This window comes from Rhizoctonia solani, chromosome 9 (assembly GCF_016906535.1).
Source record: "Rhizoctonia solani chromosome 9, complete sequence".
NCBI classification, from domain to species: domain Eukaryota; kingdom Fungi; phylum Basidiomycota; class Agaricomycetes; order Cantharellales; family Ceratobasidiaceae; genus Rhizoctonia; species Rhizoctonia solani.
This window is the reverse complement of record NC_057378.1, coordinates 983,692-1,002,770: the sequence shown is the minus strand read 5'-3', so window position 1 is coordinate 1,002,770 and position 19,079 is coordinate 983,692. Positions and strand designations below refer to the sequence as shown.

The following is a 19,079-nucleotide window of genomic DNA, read 5'->3' as shown; positions in this document are numbered from 1 at the left end:
TTCAATTGAATTGGATCTTTTCTTATAAAGTGGGCGTTAACATGTCGTTCTGGTGCATCAGGTTCCTTCAATTTAAGAGTATGAATGAGATGGGCGGATAGGGAAGTTTCTAATAAGAACTCGATGTGCTGTGTCTAATTGTATGCGCAAGAGCCATATATAGGCTATTCACATCGGCTTCCTACGCTTTTGTCCGCATAGATGAACAGACATTTCAGACCCGGGCCTATTAAAGCAACGTTATAATGAATAAGATTTGGGTCTATCGTATTTATGACTAGTTCCAACCTAGAAAACCAATGAGTCCTTGGGTATATTTACATCACGTTCACCCCAGATTATCAAATCCTGCCACCTTTGGGAAGGCATTTTGGAGTCCAATCAATCTTGGTTAAATCTTCTTCCCCTTCCCCGGCCCGTCCTCTCCCGATGCCCATTGGCCATGTCGGAATGAAGCACATTGACTAGTGGAGAAACATGAGATCGAACTTGTCGAGGAAAGCAAATCAAACACTCACATCTAAATCGCATTCTGGTGTGCATTTATTCCACATCGGCCAATCCAACCATTGCATTAATCCGCCAATCTGAGTTCTCCAACGAATAACCAAATCCGCAGATTTTGTCTCTGGCAAGGGATCATATGCTTCAGACCAGATTAACGACAAAACCCTGCACGTTTCGCGCAGCGTGCCCCGAATACCCGCATACAACGTCTGCTCTTCGCGAGCAAATGCCTCGTGGGGCAGATGCGAAACCAAGTACGAGGAACAATGATCGTAGATAGGTTTGACCCATTCATGAGTCCGAATTTGAGTCTCGCGTCTTCGGATTTGAGAATACTGTGCCGCTGCGCTTGAACTGGTGCGTGTAGCGTTGTGGGGAATAGTATCGGGGGTGAGGTCGGGCATAAGAATAATCATAAGCTGCTTGCGAACAGCTTGAACAATAGCAGTGGAATTTGCGGAGAAAGGGTTTGGGTTGAGGAGGTACTGAAGGTACTCTAGTCGAGAGCCATACCGATCCATAATCACCGTCGTCAGAGCTGGCCAATCGATACCGCTCGTCACTGGAGCATCTAGCTGGACGGAGTCAGTAACCCAGCCCCGGAAAGTATCAATATCCGCTTTGGATAAGCCTTTCCCTCGATGTTGGACCTTCTCGAGCCCTTTTCTTATTTGAGCTCCGCTTCGGAGTGCCGGGTCATAAATTGTTACCAGTCTAGCTGCATCGAGCCGTATACGAACTTCGCCTGGAGCTCGGCGGTGCCATGCTCCTGCCTGGAAGGCCTCGAAACTACGCTCCTTCATGGATGTCAATGCTCCCTTCCAGTTGGATGGACGAGGCGCTTTCGGTAAATGTGGGCCAGGTCGCGTTGGCGGTGGAGGGGGTGGGGGGAGCAAACTGGAAAGACGGTCGGGCAGGTCGGGTTTATTTGGGGGTGGCGGACCTCCTGGTCCTTCTCCGGGAGGTCCACCCGGCATACGGTCATCACTTTCTGGAGGAAGAAGATGCATATTGGATACAACCTCAAGGCCTTGATTAAAGTCGCAGTACATGATCTCACTATAGTGTTCGACCAATGGATATAAGTAATCGGGGCGATTGATCGTAGGAGAAGCACATACAAGCTCATCTCCATTCTCACATATCCATCAATGTTGGAGGCTTTTCCCCATTCGCATAAATCGTTGATCAGTGCGCGCTCCTCGGAGAACGTTTGGTTTCTTATATGGCCCCAAGCTAACAAATTCTGGGTATCCGCTGCTCCGGATGTTAACTTAGCGGCGCTAGACCCATCAAAATAGACCACCCGAAGAGGACGTGTAGTGATAAAAGTAAACAAGTGACTGTCTGAACCCCGAGCAAAGAGTACCGAGTGCTCCGAGTCAAACGCTAGCCACTCAGGTGTTGATGGAATCTCAGCGCTGCTCCGACCGTGGTACAGAACAGTACCCACGGGGACAGTCCCGGGAACTATCGACGAGCCTATATGCAAATCACAGTGAGCGGGTCGTTGGTGGGTCTCATCCGATCCGGAAATCTTACCACTCGGGTACCTTGTATTGGGCCAATGCTGGAGAAGCGTTGCTAGTCTGAAGAAGATTTGGTTATCGTAACTATCATCCGATGGAGGGGAGTCCCATAGCTGCTCCCCGGAGCTGTGTTGTGAAACCAAGGCTGGAGGTGATGCAAACGATTTTTGAGCTAGAGTGCTGGCAGGTACAACCAAACCATATGCGAGCTGAGATCCAGCCAGTAAGCATGTGAGTAAACCAGTGAGCCCCATTACTGGTCGGGTACAGAGCCAAAGGGTGGAGAGCAGAGTCCAACGTGAATTCAGCCTATCTCCTTCACCTTATCTAGTGGGATAGCCTAGCCTAGCTGCGCAGTCATGCTGCGGAGGGCTCCGGCTTGTATCAGATAAGATTTGTCAGAAGTTGATCGTGTTCGCATGGTTTCCGTCTGCAACTCACACATATTGGTACTATACAAGAGTGGTGCATTTGAGGACCCTTGCCGAAGGGAATAATTGTGGGAGCGTAAATGTTTATGGTGGGAAAATTGTTGTACGAGTGACGCATCAACCTCTGCAAGCCCAGGTAAAGCGAGGAATTTCGATTGGCAAGAGTTGTGGTAAAGAAAAACAACCCTTAGGTAATGCTTCCCACACCTTCCTTATGTGTTTATCAGCTGCTTAAAATAGACCAGGTGACCATGGAACCAAATAGCGCACGTTTACGCATATAGCCAACACTCACTCAAGCTTGATAACTCCGGTCGATGTCGCCTCCTTTACCAACGAAGTAAAAAAAAATAATCAAGCGCTAATCGTTGCATCATATTGTTTCTAAACACGTGCCCTCTATACTAAGAAGAATGGTTAATTCTTTGCCACCCGTGATCAACTACCATCAAGCCAAAACGCCCTCTAGATCGGCTACTCAAGTCTCCCCAATTGACTGAGTTAGTATTAGTAAAAAGGCTTATGTTCAAAGCACACATTTAGCCAGAATTTATTAGTTGATATGTTGGCGTTACACAACTGCCCGGTTTGCTTTGAGGAGTTTGATGCTGAGCACAAGTCTTATGTTATACCGTGCGGTAATTACATTATATTCATATCTCTACAAATGAAATCTAACGTACCACGTATTTCAAGGCCATGTATTCTGCCGTCCTTGTCTGGGCTCTATTAGCCATGAGTGGGGACGGTTGCTGAACTCCGCCGAACTCGAGGCCAAGTGTCCGATATGTCGCGCTCGGTTCGAGCTCCAGTCAGTGAGGCTCATTATCGGTATCAATCAGTCGGAAGAAGAAACCGAACTATGGGATAAGTTGAAAGGTTATGTCAAGGCGAACTCCAATCCTCCAGAACTACCGTCCCTGCCGTCAAACCAGGAACTAAGGAAAATAGGAGCATCAGATGTTAGAGTAAACTGGCAAATGCGATTATACGAACTGAGATATTTCCTCTTATAATTAATAAAGAATATCCAGGTAGCTGTGGAACTTGCACGTAGATTATTTCAGGCGGAAAACAGGATAGTTGAGTCAGAGAAACTGTGCCAGACGCCCTTAGCCCATTATCAGCTACAAGATACGTTTATCAACAAGTTCGCAGCTTCTTACGTGTTTATATTATACGCTAACCAACCATTCTTATATTACATGCAGCAATCACTTGCGGGGAACTACACAAACGGCTGGATGCGTTGGGGGCGAAAAGCAGGAGGCAGAGAAATGTGGCGAAGACGACCATCGCGGGCAAGGAGTTATAGGCGCAACCTCTTCGAGGCTAAGCGGCATCAATTCAAGCGATTTGGGGTGGCAAAGTAGAGCCTCAACGACCTCTTATTTTACTACTCCATGCTTGCCTTCTACTTCCGGTGGGAGATGGGTACCCCCGGGCCGCCGCTTCATAGCAGCGGAACCTTTCATACCCAATGTAATCCTGGGAGCTCGTCCTAGTGTGACTACCTCAACAGCTGGTGGATGGCGTGCGCGTGAAGCAGCTAGGATTGCAACCATGACCGCCGCTTCTAGGAGTTCTGATAGCCATTCAACAATGCCTCAGCACACCCAATAACAATTAAATCGTAGAAATGAAAGCGAGATCGAGTCCAACAATACTCCACCCCAGGCGAAGTGGAGACCCAGTCGGGGCAGAGGCAGTAGATTTGGTTCATCCGGGCGATTGTAAGTGGACCCGGGGTGAAAAGTGTAACTTTGTGCAATTCCAAGAATGGGAGTGATTTCAATAATCTAATGAGGCTCCAGTGTCTTTGTCTCATTTCACTCTATACATTAAAGCAATAACTTACTTACACACATTAAGATCGGAGGTTGGATGAATGTTGGAGCCAATCGCGAGACTTAAAGCAGAACATCCTAATTAGAGTGAGCTTTTGATATAACTACTACTAGTCGAGTTCACCCAAAAATAGGTAGAACAGTGGGTTTGACTTAGTATAAACAGCACTGATAATGTTTGTCTTTAAGAGACGTACTGATCTTGGTAAATGAAGCAATCCTACCTACCGTGCTCTGGTTCGGTGTAAAAGTTGTTGGATTTTCAATATCTCGCATTCACGTTACATACTTATTACCTCTTACGATCGTGATGTGTTGTATATGAACGAACGCGTGTTCTCTCTTTCCTTAGTTCTCTACGCGAACGTAGTACGAGCTAAGATACATTCGTATAGCTCCCGAACTACTCACCTCAAAAAAAGTATCGATGAGTATGAAGTTCTGCCACAGCGTACAGAAGAAACATACGCATACGCCTACTAGGTTGGGTCGTATACGAGATATTCCATCTATGAACATCGTCAAAATGGCCGCAGGATTGGAAGCCCTTAAAGCACGCTCCTCCGCCCCTATCATATACCCAGATTAAAAGGCACTGCAGCTCCATTGAAGCCCAATCTCCAAGTATTGAGGGATTAAAAGGAAGTAGTTGTATGTTTTAGCCCTTACGAGCCCGAAGTTTCGTGGCCAGTTTGACGATGGTCCATCTCATTAGTTATTCAGCCCAGTACGATCGTTACTTTTTGAAACAGGGAACGAGCTTTGATCACCCCTGCTACGTCAGCAGTCAAATGGTAAATTAACAGCGCCTAGTGGATCACCAAGGCGAGGAGACAATATAGCAACTGAATCTATTTTTGACCTACACGTCACTGCTCCATGCTAGATTGTGTAGCTTCCCACGACTAATTCTTTTGCTATACGTCCGTCAGAGCGGAGCTTCGGCGCGTTTAATATCTCGAATACGTGCAGTTATGCTTTGTTGCAACGAGCGCTATAGGACCACTACAGGTCGACTGTGGACATTCAATAAGATCAATAAGATAACATGCTGGTGGTGTAAAAGCCGATAGTAAAGCCAAGCTAGGTCAATCGCATACTCACGGCACAAATAAGTGGGCTTACATAGCCGCTCGTCACAGAATACGAATACCAATTCCCCTGCTGATTTCAAGATTGCATTCCTGACCACATGATGCCAATTTCATCGAAATATCATGCTACTATTGCGATGCTTGTAGCTTCCCGACGAATATATCTATTTTTGTACTGGATTGAAAATACACTTCGCTGGCAAGTCGGGAAACCATTCGAGCGTGGTACAAGCTATACGAATCAAGCGTACTATAAAGCGAGTAACGATTCAACCGCTTTTCTCACAACTAAGCTTTCTCTCGTTCTCGTCTCTCTTTCCCAGTACTACTCCGCTCTCTGATCGCACACTGCACAGTTCCCATCTTTCAACATGCGTTACTCCCTTGCTCTTTTCACTCTCCCCGTCGCTTTGGTAGCTGCCACTCCCGCAGGAAAGCGATGCACTGGCACAATCTCATCTCTCGATGATGTCGCCGCTGCCGAGAAATGCACAACGGTGAGTTAGCTGCGTGACATCTAAACAAGATGGAGCTCATGTATGCGCATATTTATATACAGGTAAACATCAATGCCTTCACCGTCCCAGCTGGAAAGACCTTTGCTATCTCTGCTCTTGACGGTGCGACCATCAACCTTGTCGGAGACGTCAAGTTTGGTGTCGCCAACTGGGCCGGTCCTCTTTTCTCTGTCACCGGAAACAACCTAATCTGTTAGTACTATCTACTTTACCCCTTGGCGCGCCCGCTCATTCTGGCTTAGTTAACGGAAATGGACACACCTTCGACGGCCAAGGCGCCTCTTACTGGGACGGCCAAGGCGGAAACGGGGGTGTAACCAAACCTCACCCGATGATGAAGATTAAGATGTCGGGCACCTACTCGAACGTCAAGGTGCTCAACTCGCCCGCGCATGTATACAGCGTCAGCAACCCTGCCAAGCTGGTCATGTCCAAGCTCACAATCGACAACTGTAAATCGATCTCCTTCTAAGCTAGCGTGCCATACTCATTTCCTGTTCCAGCTGCCGGTGACAAACCCAACAGCAAGTCAGGCGGCAAGGCTGCTGGTCACAACACGTAAGATCACCCGTTTCTTGCATATAGGATATGATGTTAACCCACAGCCGCGCTTCGTAGCGATGGCTTCGACGTCTCGACCAATGACCTTACCATTGAAAATAGCACTATCTACAACCAAGACGATTGCATTGCCATCAACAAGGGCTCCAACATCATTTTCCAGGGAAACACTTGTTCTGGCGGCCACGGCATCTCCATCGGATCGGTCTCGACTGATGCTACTGTCAAAGACATCCAGATCCTGAACAACAATGTTGTCGACAGCGATCAGGCTCTCCGCATCAAGACCAAGTCCGATGCGACCAACGCCTCTGTGGCCACCGTTACATACAAGGGCAACACCGCAACTGGTATCAAACGGTTCGGTGTTATTGTTGATCAAAGCTACCCCTCTACTCTTGGTACCCCCGGAAACAATGTCGTGATTTCCGTGAGTATACAGTTGTCTCGGCGGCGTGAGTTCTGACTAAGTTAATTGTCCAGGGTATCACATTCGGCGCCGGCAACAACATCGCTGTCACCTCTGGCGCTCAGCGTGTTGCCGTTGACTGCGGTTCTAAGTGCACTGGTTAGTATCTATGTATCGGTCATACCTGCGCTCAATTATTGACCTACGATTCAGGTACCTGGGACTGGTCAGGCCTAAAGGTCACTGGCGGCACGGCTGGCAAGATCGATAACTACAAGAACATCAAGGCTGGAAGCTACTAAGCCCTATTATTCTGTTTATATGTATACGCAACCGTCTTTTTGCATGTATATGACATCTGAGATTTGTTTTCTTCCCCCTCAATAATGCTACTATCGTTAATCACTGTTTTCGAAGCTTGGGCACTTGATATCGCTATCTAGATGGTCTCTATATTATAGCTTTTAGCCCGAGTTCACTAGCTATAGCATAGTTCATACCGAGCAATGCATGCTGAAATGGCTGCTTTCAGATATCATACCAAAAAAGATAGTTTCCACAAACATAATAAGACCCGGCTTTTTGTCCAGCTACAGTGCGAAGGGTTTTTTTTGGTTTGGCATACGTAGGAAAGCTAAGAGGGTATGCATACATGCATCGTCGTAACACTTCTATCTCCACTAGCATTGAAATGCAGCCGCGGATGACTGGCTATATCAACGAGAATGAATCGTGATAGCTCGTCAAAGTAGGAACATTTGCCTTTAAATGGCATTTTCAGAAGTAAGAAGGATGTCAGCAAATGGATGGCTTCGGTCGACACTATCAATTAGCCTCCTGATATTGCCCATAGTAAATCATCTACATGCAGTGATAGCCACTGCCAACAAAGTCTATGCTTATGATGAGATATATTCGGGCACTCCTTTCCTCTTCTCCTGTTATTTGGAAGAATCAGTCATTGTCTAGCTTCATTCTGCTCTTGAACTCATAGTAGAATAGCCCAGAAAGTATCAGCTGCCAAATAACAAGCTCAAGAGTGAACTTCGATAACCAGTCTCACATTTCTATTTACATTCTACGAATCTTTTTTGCACCACGACCCTCCCAAACCGCCAAACACTCTACGGGGCCCCGAAAATCTCGGGAGTGCTCCCGGACTTGCTATTGTCGGCGAGCACTCCTGAGCGTTTGGTATGACGCTCGAAAGTGCTCGCCGAGCAATCCGGATCCTAACGAGGAGGTTCCCAAAACCGGAGCACTCCAGAGCGCTCCTGGGGGCCCTGTAGAGCATACCCTTGCAAGGTGGCTAAGTTCTGTCGTCGCACGTGGGCGCGTGCCATGTGTCACGTGCCACACGATTGTTTCTCTCCACCATGACATCGGTCTCGAAATCGTTTGCAGATGTTTTAGCACATTTCAAGTCTAGAACAGGAGAACTAAAGGGACAAGATGTATTGGATGTTGTGCTTGAGCAGGATGTGGGGCTGGCAAACAAGTTAATGCAGATTTGTGCGGCCGAGTGAGTCGGGTGTTGGCATTGTTATTGGTTGCTGACCTGGGTTTACAGGTATGAAGATAACTCAATCCCAGAGGATGAAAAAGAGGAGTGGAGAGTAGAAAGAGATACGTGGGATTTGATATCTCGTTTATACGCGTATGTTTATCATTTCTCATATTGCTCAATCTCATTGTTTGTCGTAGAGAACGAACAATCACAGACGATGTCTCTTCTGCTCTCCCTACGCCACACCAATTAGTCCAGTCTAACCCATACACACCGACTTCTCTTTTGGCCAAGCGAACAATCCAACAGCATCCCCTTCTTCGCGAACTCTTTCTCGTCAGGGAATGGCTCCATGATACTGCCCCCAGACAGTCTCAGCTTCCTACCTCATCATCTTATCGAGCGCTTACCCGTCACAGGGTTCTACACGCTAAGAGAGGAGGCGGAGGATCATTTGTTTCCACACTCGACCCAGATGCACAAGGCGCTTTAGATCCAGACGACGCAGCCTCCGAAAAGGCTCTCGCCAGGGCCTTGCTTGGTTTATTTAGGGCTGGCAAATTTGAGGATGCCAAAGCCTTGTGCAGAGCTGCAGGACACGATTGGCAAGCTGCCGAGATCGGAGGCATTACTGCATTCAAGTGGGATTCTATTCGTAAGTTTCAACGTATTTTTACTTTGTCAGCGTGCGCTAATGAAAATAAAGTGGAAAAGGAAGAAGCAGAGGACGGGATGGATGTTGTTCAGAGTACAGAATGGGTAGGGAATAGAAGACGAAAGCTTTGGTCTGATGTATGTCAGAGAACGGCGATGAACGTGAGCCTATCCACTCTTCATTTATCTTATTGCTCACAACTGGCGAAAGCCCAAGCTATCCCCTGAAGCACGTGCTATATCAGCAGCACTCTCTCCAGCTCGCCGAACCCTTCCTGCTCTCCTTCCGCAATGTAGAACTTGGGCTGACCACGCATGGGCTCATACTAGTGCGCTGATCGAAGAACGCGTAGGGAATGTGATCGAGAGTACGGGTAGCTGGTGGCAAGTCGAAGACGAAGGCATCGAGATTGATCACAGTTGGTGTTTTTATCTCCAATTTCGCCTCAGCTTTCGCTTACTGGCTTGTTTGCCTGGTAGCGGCCGACTTGGAAGAGTCGACTCGAGTATGGGAACAAGATGTCAAGTCCGTGATTTCGGGCTTAAAACATGCGTCAGTAGAAAAGGGCGCTGGGGCCGATCACCCATTGCACTGGACTCAGGTACGTACCGACCAACGCGCCTAAATCTCAACCATACTTACCCTATGGATAGGTGTACTGTATTCTTGGAGACATGTCGGAAGTTCTTTCACTCGTTGCGGAACGCTTGAGTGGCGGCCTAGACACGTACGTCAAACTCGGCTAATTTAGATTATACTCTAACAAACGGATGTAAAGAATGCGTAAAGGCTGGATTCGGTTCTTTGCACACCTTTGCCTATTTTTGACTATTATTCAACAACCCGTACCTGTCACTGCGAGCGCAGTCATTCTTGAGGGGTATATTCGAGTTCTCGAGGTACGTGTTCTCATCTAAATCTGGTTTGCCCACAACAAATGAACATTCAAAACATCTCTAACCAACGAAAACAACAGGCTGAAGACCAGCGAGACCTCGTTGCACTTTACGTCTCGGCACTAGGAGACAACGCTGTCGATCGTTATGCCGCTTACTTGGCGAGTACGTTCCTTATTTTTTTTACTTTGGCGAACAGGAATTGACAAGTGATGAACAGGCTTACCGGACGACCTACCATACGACCAGCGCGCAGACGCACTCAAACTTGCCAGGCAGCATAACTTGGTGGTTGAGCGGGTGGCAGTTGCTACGGCTGATTTGATTGCTAAAAAAGCTATCAAGGTAATTTCCTTAGATAACAATAAAAAAACAAGACATTGTGCTAATGCATAAGCGTAGGAGCTGCCTCCATTGAGGGGCCCACTGCCTACTCCGGCGGATATGAACGATGAAGCAACACCGATCGAGTTGAGACTGGTCAAATCAGTCGAATGGTTGTTATTTAACCAAGAGACATGGGAGACGGCAATCTATCAAAGTAACGCAGTTCTGAGGTACATGCTTGGTACGTTCCCCCTCTTCATCCAAAACCCAAGACAGCCGAAATTTAAAATACATAACAAATATAGGTATGGGTCGCATGCACGCAGCTAGACTACTCGTCTCTTCCCTCCCAGATGCCCTGACTGGCTCATCTGCCAACGGCGAACTCCTCGGCTACGCGCGCTTCTTCTCGGTCTGGGACGCACCATCCGTCCTCGAGTCCATCGTTGCTCAAAACCCAGGTGAAAATGGCACAAAGGTCGAACAGAGAGAGTGGGAGCAGCAGTACAAGTCCGTCTTGGATGATTATTACGAGATGGCGATTGAGTTATTGAGGGTTTATTGGTTAGGCTTGGAGTATAGTGATTCAAGTGAGTGGAAATGTTTGATTTGGGGCGGGACGCTGGGGTAGGATACTAATGTACTTTGGTCATATAAAGACGAAAGAAAGAGGGAAAAGGTCGAGCAAATGAGAATTAGGCAGATTTATGTTCCCGAGATTGTGCTTGCTCTGCATAGAGAATTATACAATTCTCGAGACATCTTCCCAGCGTAAGTCTCCCACTCCGGACCCAAGCCCCCTCATTTGACTGACGACTTACTTATTTACCCAATCTAGGAACCTCCGAAAAGTCCTCCAGTTACCAAACATAATCGCCGACTCGCGTTATAGTATTTTCCGAGACTTTGTAAGCCCTGATGGGAACCGGATGCCGGAGTACCTTGCGGGTGTGCGTGAGGCAGGGATCGCCGTATTGGGTGCCGGGGTATCAGATCCCGTGCAAGCTGTTGTTAGTTAGGCTGCATTTCGTCGTTGTTAGTGTTGTAGGAGCCGAAAATAATTGCTATGCTGGCTTGTTCTGAAGCTGGTGTGGTTTTCCTCAAAAGCTTGTTTATAGAACGGGTTAAGCTACTAGAATGCTTTAATCACTGGGTGTCGCAGATGTTGTGGCCACTTTAGGTGGCCACCTGTTGAGGCGCCGATCATATCATTTCGAATTTCAAGTTTGTGATAACCAGTACCATTCGCCCAAGGCTGTGGAAGACTGAACCTAATAACTCTGCTTTGTCTCAATTTAAGGTCAAGGTAAACCTCAAACCGTTCGCTCTCGAGCATTTGTTGTTTTTTTTAACGAGAATTTAACTGCTACCGATCCTTTCTTTCTCAAATCTCCCCGCCAAGAGACAAAAAGTTTTTTTTTTAAAAAAAAAAAAACGCTGTTATTGGTCATCGTAGGGTATTGCGGAACTTTACTCGTGACTCGTCAACCTCGTAACTGGTTATACAAGCTTGGTTCGATCTACTGGATCGTGTTCAAAATGGCAATCTAACGTCTATCCTTAGATCGGAAATCCCAGAGCTTCAAAGACTCCCTACGATAACCTAAAGACCCCTCAACAGTAGCCCGGACAGTCTATCACGCGCTTATAAACTTACTTTATAGTTCATCAAAATAGCTGGCGAGACTCTTTGACGTTTATGATCCATGGACATTTCGATTCTGCAAAACCATCATCCAGGGTTTGTGTGCTTATCGTTACCAAATGGGACTGGATCACTCTGTCCAAATAATGATGCGATCAAGGAACTGTATACGCAACCTGGGCCTATTGCGCTCGAGCTTGAAAGTTCAAACCCCCTTTTGTTTGGAACACGTCCAATACGATTTATAAAACTTGAAGCAGCTCAGACTAGCGGGTCTTATACCCATATATGCGCCAGTATGGCTCAACTCATGCGCGCCCAGAGTGAAGGAGAAAGCTCTTCGAACAAATACATGCATGATGAGCAGCATAATAGGACAATCTCCCTTTGGAAATACCACAAGCCGTATTGTCCTTTGCACTAATCACGTGTAGTACTTACCCTTACAATGAGGCCAAACGGGCGCTATGTCACCCCTCAACCACCGACTTCAACCGCTATCTCTGCTTATCCATTCTTGATTGACCAGGTAGATGGGTTTTGGACCTCGCACTTAACACTCGAGCTAAACCAATTTACTGAGATGTTTATCCTACAAAGTTGCCCTGTTTGCTTCGAGGAATTTGATGTCGAGCACAAGCCACACACCATACCATGCGGTAATCCTCAAATGACCATTATATCAGCCTCAAAGTCTCATATATTTTATAATTAAAGGCCACGTATTTTGTCTCCCTTGTTTGGATACTGTTAGTCGGACTGCATGGGACTCTGCTAGATGCCCGATATGTCGTGCTCAGTTCGATCCCGTATCGGCGAGGGCCGTGATCGGTACCGACCAGCCAAAACAAGAAACTGAATTATGGCAGTCTTTGAAAAGTTATACCAAGGCAAATGTAAGCGCTCAACACCTGTTGACTCTTCCCTTAGAAGAGGAATTGGGGCGAATGGGTGCGTCAGAGGTAAGGGCTGAATTTATACCTACAAGACGCAAGACTATCTAATGATGCTTACGACAGAACATCCACGTAGCTGTGAGCGCTATGCGCATGCTTTTCCAGGCCAAAAATACGTCATTTGAGTTGGAGGTAAAATGTCAAGCGTTATCAACGGATCGAGAGCTTTTGTCAACTCGCGTTACCGACCTCGAAGCTCGACTAAGGCAGCTACAAGGAGCGCTAACTATCAAGTCAGTGATCAACCAGTAGCATTAGCTGTCTGCCATTCTACAACGAAGGACTTATAGCACCCAGAACCATTCACAACCGGAAATCGGCCAAGCCGAGCCGTACGGATCCCCCGAACTATCATACCCGTCTATTCCATGTTAGTGAGACCCCTATAGGCGAGAATATCTCACTTGGCTTGCTCATGAGCCTCATTACTCCCAGCCGAAGATGACGATCCCCGAACCTTGAGGACAAAGCCAACTGTGAGCCGCATGGTCCTTCGCTAAGTAGCGACTGATCTAGCACTAGAACAGAGAAGGATATAGAAGCCAGGATGAAGTAAGAAATCGCTTTGGCCCAACTTCAGCTAGAAGTATACGTGAATCCGCTCATACTACGACTGTATGCTCATTGTTGTTAGCCATGACCCTAAGCTTATTTTGTGCTAGTTGAATAGTGATATTAACTCGAGCCATACAAGCGGATTGCTATCGTCACCCAACTGCGCTCAAGAAAAGGTACGTACCATCTAATTAAACAGTCTGTCATTCATTCACGCAAGCTGGCCTTACATAGGCGTGTCCGGGGGGCGTGCCCACGGCAGTGGTATTGCGCAGTTACCAGGCCAAGTGTTCAAACGAGCTATCTATCGATGTCGGAGAGCGCATCAAGTTTCTTCCTGGCACAAACCTTCATTCGCACCATGGCTGGATTTGGTGCACGAAACTAGACGGCCAAGAGGGTTATGTATATACGCCGAGGGGGTCACTTCGTGTACTTTGACGAGCTATCGCGATCCATTCTCGTTGATATAGCCAGTCATCCGCGGCTGCATTTCAATGCTAGTGGAGATAGAAGTGTTACGACGATGCATGTATGCATACCCTCTTAGCTTTCCTACGTATGCCAAACCAAAAAAAACCCTTCGCACTGTAGCTGGACAAAAAGCCGGGTCTTATTATGTTTGTGGAAACTATCTTTTTTGGTATGATATCTGAAAGCAGCCATTTCAGCATGCATTGCTCGGTATGAACTATGCTATAGCTAGTGAACTCGGGCTAAAAGCTATAATATAGAGACCATCTAGATAGCGATATCAAGTGCCCAAGCTTCGAAAACAGTGATTAACGATAGTAGCATTATTGAGGGGGAAGAAAACAAATCTCAGATGTCATATACATGCAAAAAGACGGTTGCGTATACATATAAACAGAATAATAGGGCTTAGTAGCTTCCAGCCTTGATGTTCTTGTAGTTATCGATCTTGCCAGCCGTGCCGCCAGTGACCTTTAGGCCTGACCAGTCCCAGGTACCTGAATCGTAGGTCAATAATTGAGCGCAGGTATGACCGATACATAGATACTAACCAGTGCACTTAGAACCGCAGTCAACGGCAACACGCTGAGCGCCAGAGGTGACAGCGATGTTGTTGCCGGCGCCGAATGTGATACCCTGGACAATTAACTTAGTCAGAACTCACGCCGCCGAGACAACTGTATACTCACGGAAATCACGACATTGTTTCCGGGGGTACCAAGAGTAGAGGGGTAGCTTTGATCAACAATAACACCGAACCGTTTGATACCAGTTGCGGTGTTGCCCTTGTATGTAACGGTGGCCACAGAGGCGTTGGTCGCATCGGACTTGGTCTTGATGCGGAGAGCCTGATCGCTGTCGACAACATTGTTGTTCAGGATCTGGATGTCTTTGACAGTAGCATCAGTCGAGACCGATCCGATGGAGATGCCGTGGCCGCCAGAACAAGTGTTTCCCTGGAAAATGATGTTGGAGCCCTTGTTGATGGCAATGCAATCGTCTTGGTTGTAGATAGTGCTATTTTCAATGGTAAGGTCATTGGTCGAGACGTCGAAGCCATCGCTACGAAGCGCGGCTGTGGGTTAACATCATATCCTATATGCAAGAAACGGGTGATCTTACGTGTTGTGACCAGCAGCCTTGCCGCCTGACTTGCTGTTGGGTTTGTCACCGGCAGCTGGAACAGGAAATGAGTATGGCACGCTAGCTTAGAAGGAGATCGATTTACAGTTGTCGATTGTGAGCTTGGACATGACCAGCTTGGCAGGGTTGCTGACGCTGTATACATGCGCGGGCGAGTTGAGCACCTTGACGTTCGAGTAGGTGCCCGACATCTTAATCTTCATCATCGGGTGAGGTTTGGTTACACCCCCGTTTCCGCCTTGGCCGTCCCAGTAAGAGGCGCCTTGGCCGTCGAAGGTGTGTCCATTTCCGTTAACTAAGCCAGAATGAGCGGGCGCGCCAAGGGGTAAAGTAGATAGTACTAACAGATTAGGTTGTTTCCGGTGACAGAGAAAAGAGGACCGGCCCAGTTGGCGACACCAAACTTGACGTCTCCGACAAGGTTGATGGTCGCACCGTCAAGAGCAGAGATAGCAAAGGTCTTTCCAGCTGGGACGGTGAAGGCATTGATGTTTACCTGTATATAAATATGCGCATACATGAGCTCCATCTTGTTTAGATGTCACGCAGCTAACTCACCGTTGTGCATTTCTCGGCAGCGGCGACATCATCGAGAGATGAGATTGTGCCAGTGCATCGCTTTCCTGCGGGAGTGGCAGCTACCAAAGCGACGGGGAGAGTGAAAAGAGCAAGGGAGTAACGCATGTTGAAAGATGGGAACTGTGCAGTGTGCGATCAGAGAGCGGAGTAGTACTGGGAAAGAGAGACGAGAACGAGAGAAAGCTTAGTTGTGAGAAAAGCGGTTGAATCGTTACTCGCTTTATAGTACGCTTGATTCGTATAGCTTGTACCACGCTCGAATGGTTTCCCGACTTGCCAGCGAAGTGTATTTTCAATCCAGTACAAAAATAGATATATTCGTCGGGAAGCTACAAGCATCGCAATAGTAGCATGATATTTCGATGAAATTGGCATCATGTGGTCAGGAATGCAATCTTGAAATCAGCAGGGGAATTGGTATTCGTATTCTGTGACGAGCGGCTATGTAAGCCCACTTATTTGTGCCGTGAGTATGCGATTGACCTAGCTTGGCTTTACTATCGGCTTTTACACCACCAGCATGTTATCTTATTGATCTTATTGAATGTCCACAGTCGACCTGTAGTGGTCCTATAGCGCTCGTTGCAACAAAGCATAACTGCACGTATTCGAGATATTAAACGCGCCGAAGCTCCGCTCTGACGGACGTATAGCAAAAGAATTAGTCGTGGGAAGCTACACAATCTAGCATGGAGCAGTGACGTGTAGGTCAAAAATAGATTCAGTTGCTATATTGTCTCCTCGCCTTGGTGATCCACTAGGCGCTGTTAATTTACCATTTGACTGCTGACGTAGCAGGGGTGACCAAAGCTCGTTCCCTGTTTCAAAAATACTATTCATCAGGAACGATCTAATCGTTCCGCTATCAACGTACAAATCCAATACGCTTCACCTGCAAAGTAGACAATTATGAACACTGAATGAACGCAGCCGCAAACGTAGAAACGGTTCACGGTAGATGCATAACCTTCCTAATTTCATTTTTCAAATCATCAAGGCCCAAGACTTGGGACACAATCGCCTTTTCTTTGGGCCGACAGTTGGCGCAAATCGATATAGTCGTTTGTCCATTCGATTTTGGCTGTATCCCTTTGAGCAAACGACAGTGGAGTGATGGCAGCTCAGATGGGTCGGAACCGTCAAGGTCGGTGATCCCGCCCGTGGTCAGTATTCGCAACAGGAGCTGCTTGATACCAGGGAGGCAACTGTTGCACACCGATGTAGGACTACTTTGACTAGAAGCATAAGGGTGGAGTTGGTTCCCGTGGATGTAGATCAAAATTTTTCCTCTGTAGTCCTCGCGAAGTAGCATGATGCTTGATAGTTTGCTTATTTCGGCACGTTGCGCAAACTCTGCACACAGCTCGGCCGAAGGAGAGTTCACAGCGGTGCATATATCAAGATAGCTCCGAGAGATCCACTCATCGACAAGACAGTCGATGGCGAATGCGTAACGCTTGGCTGGTGAAATAACAGCCTGGTCGAGTCTGTCAATTACTCTTGATTGGATGGATTCGAATTGAAACTTGGCAGCGACTCGTAGTAATGCCACAGCTTGATCGATTTTGAGCTCTGATGCGGGGGTGAGAGGCCTACATAACGCGTCTGAGTAACCACGTTGTACCAAAATGTGAAAATACCTTACATGTCGTATAAAACCTGACACATGGTCTCCATTTCAGAGTCGTGTAATGTGGCTGGGGAGTGCCCGCCAAGATGGATTGGATTGTCGTCCGAAGATCCATCAGTCGGAATATCTTGTCCCTTCTCGTCTTTGGTTGGCGAAATTGCACTCTTAAACATATCATCGAAGAACGTGGAGTGCAACCGGAGGATTGATTTATGCAAGCGGAATAGAGTCTTGTCGCTGGTCTGTTCCATATGAGCTCACGGCGTGGCCCAATGGATATGTCACATCCCATACCAGAAATACAATATTTCCATCTTCAAAGTAGTACTTGCTGTGCTTTCTGGGTGCTGGAGATGCCATTGGAGAGGGGTGCAACAAGTGGCAATGGACAGCGGAATTTCCAATATACAGTCCACAAATCAAATGGGACATGTGATCCCATTTCAAGAAAGGTGGCTGTTGTTCAAAAAGTACTAAGACAACTAGAATAGATGTATTAGTCAAAAGCATAGCCGTATAGATGATAAGTTTATATCCAAATTTTGAGAGGAATCAAATAAGTACAGCTAGCAATACAAACCAATGTGTGGTCACAGGTGTCCTACTTGTTTTGCCAATTACACTTGAAAAGCCAGTGACTCATAGATTTTGTGCTCTGGAGCCATTTCTGCGGCAATTTCTGTCAAATAAAAAGTGAAAGAGGACTATGCTATAGTAAATTAGTATATATTGAGAGTTACAGGGCTCAAAGCCTAGATTTGTACAGCCAAAACTAGTTCACCATAAGGATTCTAATCTTGGCCCTTCCTGCCTTGCTACTCCAGAGTAAGCAATCATAGTATCTAGATATGCTGCATGTACATATTCTGGGGGGTCTCAAATGTATTCTTGCTAATAGAATGAACTTAAATGAGTGATAAAAAGAATAGGAGCCAAAAAGGTACAAATTTACTAGAAGCATAGTAAATGCATGACTTATACCACATACAAATGAAAGTACCAAAAGCTCTAATAGAGCTTAAATATAGCATGGATGTCTAGGAGTCTATGTGTAGATCTCCAGACTTGTAGCTCAGATACTCCAGGACTCATGGACCATGCAACTCAGAAATACTCAAAATCATGCTTATTTTATATGGTAACATGGTTCTATGGACCTGCATGGTCCATAGGTCCTGGAGTATCTGAGCTACAAGTCTGGAGATCTACACATAGACTCCTAGACATCCATGCTATATTTAAGCTCTATTAGAGCTTTTGGTACTTTCATTTGTATGTGGTATAAGTCATGCATTTACTATGCTTCTAGTAAATTTGTACCTTTTTGGCTCCTATTCTTTTTATCACTCATTTAAGTTCATTCTATTAGCAAGAATACATTTGAGACCCCCCAGAATATGTACATGCAGCATATCTAGATACTATGATTGCTTACTCTGGAGTAGCAAGGCAGGAAGGGCCAAGATTAGAATCCTTATGGTGAACTAGTTTTGGCTGTACAAATCTAGGCTTTGAGCCCTGTAACTCTCAATATATACTAATTTACTATAGCATAGTCCTCTTTCACTTTTTATTTGACAGAAATTGCCGCAGAAATGGCTCCAGAGCACAAAATCTATGAGTCACTGGCTTTTCAAGTGTAATTGGCAAAACAAGTAGGACACCTGTGACCACACATTGGTTTGTATTGCTAGCTGTACTTATTTGATTCCTCTCAAAATTTGGATATAAACTTATCATCTATACGGCTATGCTTTTGACTAATACATCTATTCTAGTTGTCTTAGTACTTTTTGAACAACAGCCACCTTTCTTG

The 19,079-nt window shown here is 46.5% G+C and overlaps 6 protein-coding genes across 6 annotated transcripts; 3 read left to right on the top strand and 3 right to left on the bottom strand.

Moving 5' to 3' along the window:
- Positions 1-341: 341 nt before the first annotated feature.
- Positions 342-2,290, bottom strand: RhiXN_07855 (uncharacterized protein; the record flags this gene model as incomplete). The annotated part of the gene is made up of 4 exons (XM_043327671.1): positions 342-464; positions 519-1,566; positions 1,629-1,989; positions 2,050-2,290. 4 exons carry the CDS (start codon positions 2,288-2,290, stop codon positions 342-344), a joined length of 1,773 nt encoding a protein of 590 aa, XP_043183056.1.
- Positions 2,291-3,254: 964 nt separating this feature from the next.
- Positions 3,255-4,090, top strand: RhiXN_07854 (uncharacterized protein; the record flags this gene model as incomplete). Its single annotated transcript, XM_043327670.1, has 4 exons — positions 3,255-3,278; positions 3,310-3,429; positions 3,502-3,617; positions 3,679-4,090. 4 exons carry the CDS (start codon positions 3,255-3,257, stop codon positions 4,088-4,090), a joined length of 672 nt encoding a protein of 223 aa, XP_043183055.1.
- A 1,689-nt stretch (positions 4,091-5,779) lies between these two features.
- RhiXN_07853 (polygalacturonase) lies at positions 5,780-7,198 on the top strand (the record flags this gene model as incomplete). Its single annotated transcript, XM_043327669.1, has 7 exons — positions 5,780-5,905; positions 5,968-6,118; positions 6,169-6,378; positions 6,430-6,484; positions 6,545-6,917; positions 6,971-7,055; positions 7,110-7,198. 7 exons carry the CDS (start codon positions 5,780-5,782, stop codon positions 7,196-7,198), a joined length of 1,089 nt encoding a protein of 362 aa, XP_043183054.1.
- Positions 7,199-8,272: 1,074 nt separating this feature from the next.
- On the top strand, positions 8,273-13,825 carry RhiXN_07852 (nuclear pore complex protein; the record flags this gene model as incomplete). The annotated part of the gene is made up of 21 exons (XM_043327668.1): positions 8,273-8,418; positions 8,467-8,553; positions 8,601-9,058; positions 9,110-9,219; positions 9,269-9,476; positions 9,538-9,659; positions 9,712-9,785; positions 9,837-9,957; positions 10,035-10,119; positions 10,175-10,299; positions 10,357-10,522; positions 10,587-10,871; positions 10,941-11,052; positions 11,120-11,291; positions 12,796-12,888; positions 12,946-13,115; positions 13,173-13,252; positions 13,318-13,358; positions 13,405-13,497; positions 13,545-13,613; positions 13,658-13,825. 21 exons carry the CDS (start codon positions 8,273-8,275, stop codon positions 13,823-13,825), a joined length of 2,985 nt encoding a protein of 994 aa, XP_043183053.1.
- A 494-nt stretch (positions 13,826-14,319) lies between these two features.
- Positions 14,320-15,738, bottom strand: RhiXN_07851 (polygalacturonase; the record flags this gene model as incomplete). The annotated part of the gene is made up of 7 exons (XM_043327667.1): positions 14,320-14,408; positions 14,463-14,547; positions 14,601-14,973; positions 15,034-15,088; positions 15,140-15,349; positions 15,400-15,550; positions 15,613-15,738. The coding sequence occupies 7 exons, from the start codon at positions 15,736-15,738 to the stop codon at positions 14,320-14,322; spliced, it is 1,089 nt and encodes a 362-aa protein (XP_043183052.1).
- Positions 15,739-16,582: 844 nt separating this feature from the next.
- RhiXN_07850 (The BTB (BR-C, ttk and bab)/POZ (Pox virus and Zinc finger) domain) lies at positions 16,583-17,623 on the bottom strand (the record flags this gene model as incomplete). Its single annotated transcript, XM_043327666.1, has 3 exons — positions 16,583-17,225; positions 17,279-17,505; positions 17,558-17,623. The coding sequence occupies 3 exons, from the start codon at positions 17,621-17,623 to the stop codon at positions 16,583-16,585; spliced, it is 936 nt and encodes a 311-aa protein (XP_043183051.1).
- Between the last annotated feature and the right edge of the window lie 1,456 nt (positions 17,624-19,079).